The 6000-nt window shown below is 58.3% G+C and overlaps 1 protein-coding gene across 1 annotated transcript in view; it reads left to right on the top strand.

Annotated features, from left to right (window-relative positions):
* Window positions 1–569: 569 nt before the first annotated feature.
* Window positions 570–6000, top strand: part of VAX2 (ventral anterior homeobox 2) — a 32898-nt gene continuing 27467 nt past the window's right edge. The window contains exon 1 of the mRNA XM_004029383.4: window positions 570–875. Within this exon, the coding sequence (XP_004029432.1) occupies window positions 629–875 (247 nt within the window). The 5' untranslated portion in view covers window positions 570–628. The remainder of the gene's footprint in view (window positions 876–6000) is intronic.

The raw sequence follows: 6000 nt of genomic DNA, 5'->3' as shown, positions 1-6000 counted from the left end.
CTTCCAGGAGGGCCGGGGGAGGGGGTCCTCCGGTCTGGGTTCATGAGTGTGGGTGTGGGTATAAATCTAGGGGTTGGCGCACTGAGCCTAGGCCTGCGCCGCCGCCTCCAGCACCCCCACCGACCCCACCCCGCCAAGCGCCCGAGCAAGGCCAACCTCCTGTTCTCTGCTAGGTCTCTCCGAGGTCGCCTTCTTTGCGCACTTTGGTTATTGATCCTGCTGAACCGGCCGGAGCGCAGCGGCTGCGCTTCTCTGGGAAAGAAGGGAGTGGGGAGGTAAGTAGGCTAGGGGAACGGTGGAGGGGAGGAGAGGTTGATCAACTTTAGGAGGGGGTGTAGGGCGTTCCTCAGGGCCGCCCCAGTCTCCCTCTGCCGGGCTTGGAGCAGGGCTAGACTAGGGGTGGAGTGGGACCACCGCTCCCCTCCCCCTCTCCCGCTGGCGCGGAGCCCCGGCGCAGCTGGGAGTCTTGGAAACCTGACTCCCGCCCAATCAGCAGGGAGGGGAGGAGCAGCGGCCGGGGGCGGGGCCTGAGGAGGAGGAGTCGAGCGGGGGCGCGAGGGGCGGGGAGCGGCGCTCCGGGCCAGCCTAGGCCGGCTCCGCCGTAGAGGGGTTGGCAGTGGCGGTCGGCATGGGCGATGGGGGCGCCGAGCGCGACCGGGGCCCCGCGCGCCGGGCGGAGTCTGGTGGCGGCGGTGGGCGCTGCGGAGACCGCGGCGGAGCGGAGGACTTGCGAGCTGATGGCGGTGGCCACAGCCCAACGGAGGTGGCCGGGACCTCAGCCTCTAGTCCCGCAGGCTCCAGGGAGAGTGGAGCCGACAGCGACGGGCAGCCCGGGCCCGGCGAGGCAGACCACTGCCGCCGCATACTGGTGCGAGGTAAGGGGACAGCCCGCGGCCCTGCTCCACTGGACCCTCACCCTACCCATACTGGGGCCCCCGACCTAGCTGCAGCTGACACCTCTCAATTCATATATTCATTCATTCGTCATCCAGTCATTCATTCAGCAAATATTATTTTGAGCGTCTATTGTGTGCTGGACATTAAGCTGAGTGCAAGGGACAAAGCAGCGAATGGGACCGAAGCGGTCCCCGTTTCTCCGCCTCTCGGGCCAGTCCCCTAGTTCTAGGCCCACTCGGAACGGCTACTGTGGCAGGGGCAGAAATGGAGTGCGGGATGCTGAGAGCCTGGTCTCCGTCCCGTGACCCTCAAGGCAAGTGCGGAGAAAAGCGTCACGCGCGCTCCGCGGGGACAGGACGTGGAGGGAGCAGCGTCGGCAACCGCGGGAGGAAAAGGCCCCGGCTCTGCAGGGCGGCCGGGGTGCTTCCTCGCCTCCTGCCTAGCCGCGTTTCCCGTCCCCGGCAATCGGGACCCGCACGGATTGCCCAGGGGAGACGGCGCGGGACGCGGAGGGTGGCGTGCGCGGCGCTAGCCCGCTGTGCTTCACTCTCTCGGTTCCCACTTCCTCGCGGCGCCTGGGCCCAGCCGGCTCTCGGCGCCGCCTTCCCGCGGCCTGGCCTTTCACGTCCTTCCCTTTCTCCCTCGGCCCTCGTCCTCCTCTCGTCTTTCCCGGCCATTCCTCTCAGCCGAACGCGCCTTCCCAGCACCTTCTTCCTGCAAGCTCCTCCATCTGGACTGCGACCAATTACCCAGCTCTTCCCGGCCTCCTCTCCACGAGGCCGAGGCTCCCCAGGTCCCCAGCGCCAGCCTTTCGCAATGCCAAGGGCTCCGCTTTCCCTCGATCTGGGCCTCGCCCGGCGAGATGAGAGGAGAAAGGGGACTCCGGGGTCTTGCCCTCAGCCCGACCCCAGGCCGCGGCCAGAGCCTGAAGTCCGCTGCCTCCTCCATCCCTAAGCCCCGGGACCGGGAGACCCAGCGCCAGAAGAGGCCACTGGCGGTAATGGCTCCCCCAGGCTCCTTCCTGGGCTCCCTCCTCCCGGCTTCCTCCTGCTGCCTCTTTCCAGCTTCTTCACACGCGCCGCTCGGGAGAGCCACTGGGCCTCTGGAGGCTACCGGCCCGAGCGGATTTCTTTGGCCTCCGCCTGGGGAAGGCGAACAGGCTGGAAGCTGGCCCTGGGTCGTTCCAGCGAGGGGATTATGTTTGATCTGAGCTCGGCTACCCTCAAGCTGACTGGGACACCCTGGGCCAGTTGGGCACTACCTCTCTGCGGCTGCTGGGTGTGGGTGGCTCTGGGGATTGGAGGGTAGAGCATGCATGCAGCCCAGTGTGAGGGTGACTGATGACTGCCTTGAATACAGAGACAGGGGCCTTAGCTCTGGGAAACATTCCTGGTGCCAGATGTCACTGGGACAGTGGGTGCTCACTGCTACTCATAGTTGACTGCTTGAGTCAAGGCAGTTATATCATCAGGAATTCCAGCAGGTGTGTGGACCTGTTGGGCACCAGGGATTAAATCCGATTTTATTCTTTAGACTGTGGGATGTCTTGAGTGAAGGCATAAGCAGACCTTTTGGTTCCATTAAAAATATCTGTAGGACTGCCAGAGAAATCAGTCCTCCAATCCCACACATTCCCAGGGGAGGATCTAAAGTCACTGCCTGTGACACTCATCACCTTGAACCCCACCTATGGGTGGACATTTTCTTCCCCCCAGGACAATTGTGAGTTCTGTGCCTACCTAACATCCTCTCCACTCTACTAACCCTGTATGTAGAGCAAATAAGTTTTGTGTACAGATGTCAATTAAATAGCCTTCAGGGGTAAACTCATAGGAAGTGGAATTCAAAAGTGACCCTCCACCCTGTGAGGTGGGGCCACCCAAGCTGGGAGCAATCCACAGCCAGGCAGAGATGGGCTTGCACTGGATGTGAGACAGCCTGTGTGCGTCTTCAGGGGGTGTACTTTTATAAATGTATGTGCACACACAGAGGTGCCAATGCATTTGTAAAATATAATCGAAATATTAGACATAAAGCATAGAGGATATATTTACACACTTGACAGAAATGAAAGGCAAATGGGGCTTTTATAAATCCCTCTGCCCTTCCCCATTTAATGATAGGGAGGTTATTACGGGCCTGAAACGCTCAGGATGTGATTTGCCACTAATCTCTCCTAGCCAGGGTCACCTGTGTTACTGGTAGTCCCACCATGGCTCAGGGCTCTGATCAATGAAACAGGCCTGGCACTGGTGAAGGAAAGTCTGAACTAACTGCCTTGGCCCCTGAATGAACATTCCTTCCATAGGCCTTCAATACACTTTGCCCTTGACCTCAGAGAACACATCCTCCCAAAGAGCCTTTGGAAGGAAACCACTAAAAGGTAAAAGGGAGGCATTTGCCCTTGCTGTCCTATGTCAATGTTGGGTTGGGGCCTCCCCAGGACCTGTCCTTTCTTGGGGAGGCCTCACCCCTTCTGGGTCCTTTCTGCCTCCCTTTCATTCTGCACTCCTCCACCTAAGGGCATACCACAGGGGGGTGAGGGGGCAGGTTTGTTGAGGGAGTCCTTTGGCACAGGGAGTAGGAGGAGAGCTTGGGCACCAGAGTTAAGCAAAGTTGGTTTAGATTACTGACCTTACAGCCCTTTAAACCTGAACCAGTTTCTTTGTTTCTCTTTGCTTGTTTCCTTATCTTACAAAGGGACCCATAGCCCTTACCTTAAAGGACTTGCCAAGAATCAGAGGTGATGTCTATAAAATTGCAAACACCCAGTAGGATCTTCATAAATATTTGTTGACAGAAGGAAGGGTGTAGCTCTGAGGTGACCCACGAGCCACTTTTGATGGGTGAGGCAGTGGACCTTCGTTGTCCGAGGCCTCTCCCAAGTCACCCCTTTCCCCCTCCTTCTGGCTCTGGGCCCAGGGCCTGGGCTGTACTGGAGGTAAGCACCTAGGGGTTAAGAAGCCACTAATGGTAAAGGAAAATTAGCACCATCTTGCAGACCACACAGTGCAGCCCTCCCCAATCTCCTTGGTGGGACCCTTTTTGGGCCAGTGACTCAAGCCTCTGCGAATACAGGGTGGAGAGCCAAGGAGGCCAAACGTGGTGCGTCTCCTGCCTCAAAATGAAGACTCCTTCATGTCACACATGGGCACGGACCAGAGCTGCTGAGATGATAGGCCGGGCGCATAACAGGCACCCCGCACATCGCACCGCGGACGCAGCGATCCTCCCATTTGGACCCTAAGGCCTGAGAAGGCCGCTCCACACCTCCGCGTGCACAGTCCCTAGACCAGTGAGGGCGGGGACGGGGAAATCCTTTTGTTTTATATTGGAAACCTTACGCCAAAGGCAGGCAGGAAGCAACCAAAGGAACAACAGGCCGCCTGAGCCGTGGCTCAAACAGCACAGGGCAGTGGCCGAGCACCAGGCTTTTCGGTGGAGCTGGGATCCCAGCAGGCAGAAGAGGTGGACAACTCTGACCCCAGACTCCCTACAACCCTGCGATCGATGCTCCACCTGCACGCTCAAACGCACCTGTTTCCCAAATTAATCCAGACGCGAATTTAACGACCGATTTTGATAGATCCGGGAAATTCTGTCCACCAGCGTCACCCAACACAGCAACTTTTACAGACAATGCGTGGCGTCCGTTCCTGCTCACCCAAAGCGGCCTCTCTGGGCTGACAGCCACCCCTGCGGGTCCTCAAACCCCACTCGAAACCCTCCGAACCCCTGTGTCTGGGAGCAGTAGGGTGGGATGACTGCAGGATCCCTTGAAGAAGTGACTCGCTGCAACCCCACCACCAGCAGCAAAAACGCTTTCACCCGGGAGCTGCATGGATGCGCGGATGGCTGGGGGCTGAGGGGACGCGTGAAGCCCAGGCCTCTTGCTTGGGCTGGGCGATTCCCGCCGTGGGACGGGTGGGATTGACCTTAGTGGAGTCCAGTCCTTCGGAGAATCCGCGGGCAGTCGGGACCCACGCTCCGGAAACACCCAAGTCCGAACTCTTACACACAGCACAATGGCGTGCAGCCGCCGGGGCCCTAACTCCCAGAGACGCGTCTGAAGAAGCCATACAAGGGGGCGCAGCTTCGGGGCTCTGGCTGGGAGGTTATTGCAGGGACAGACGCCTCGCCTCCAGCAGCCGGGTCCAGGCTCAGGGCCGGCCGGCCTCTGCTCGCTTTCTGCTTGGATTACCAACAGCCACTGGGCTTGGGGAGATCGGCCGGGCCGCAGGCCTAGCCCTGCTGGGCAGGCGTTTAGTAAGGACCACAGGACTTTAGTCTCAATATCTGAGTCTGTTAATAGACCTGATAACCTAGCACCAGCCCCCCAGGCAGACGTGGAAAGGTGTAAATGGTTCATGCAAGGAACTGCACTTTGAGATTTTTGTATTTGTTTTTATTTTTTGGTTTTAGCATTTGTAGAGGGTTTCTTTTTTGTTTGTTTGTTTTCTTGGAGTTGCTTTACGTTATTGTTTCCTTTTACTTGTTTTCGGCAGGAGGCCCACATTCCCATAGCGTGTCTATTCCTATGCCGGGCCCTCTCATTTGGGTCTTCTTTTGTTTCCCCCCCTTCCATAACCCTTACCCCCACAAACACACACTGAAGCAGACCAGCAACCCGAAAAATCATCTTGTAGGTGTGTCTTGTGTGCCCAGTTTTCATTTTCAGGGAACGGTTCAGGAAGATTAGACAGCTCCTTCCCTCCTCAGGCGATTTCTGTTCCCCGCCTGGTCTGGTAGACCCAGGAACCCATGGAACTGCCACCGCATCCCCTTGCCCCACACACCTGCATCTTCAGGGATGGTCCCCCAGGTAGCTTCTGGGGAGTCCGAGGGGCAAGGAGGCCAAATCCTTTGGAAGCCTGGACAAGGAGTGGGTACCTGGGGCTACAGGAAAGGGAGGAGATGGCAGTGGCATGCACCCGCAGTCAGTCAAAGCCACCGGGCTCAAGTCTTCCTCTTTTGCGCAGCACCTGTAAGGAGAGAGGGTTTCTATGCATCACGTTGGCCTGGGTGCCATTTCCCCAATTACCCCTTGGCTGCAGGCTCCCTTCTTGTTGGCTACATTTCTTTGATTTCTATTTTAATGGTGGG

This window comes from Gorilla gorilla, chromosome 12 (genome assembly GCF_029281585.2).
Source record: "Gorilla gorilla gorilla isolate KB3781 chromosome 12, NHGRI_mGorGor1-v2.1_pri, whole genome shotgun sequence".
In the NCBI taxonomy this organism is placed as follows: domain Eukaryota; kingdom Metazoa; phylum Chordata; class Mammalia; order Primates; family Hominidae; genus Gorilla; species Gorilla gorilla.
The sequence above is the reverse complement of the archived record's forward strand: the minus strand, read 5'-3'. Positions and strand labels throughout refer to the sequence as shown.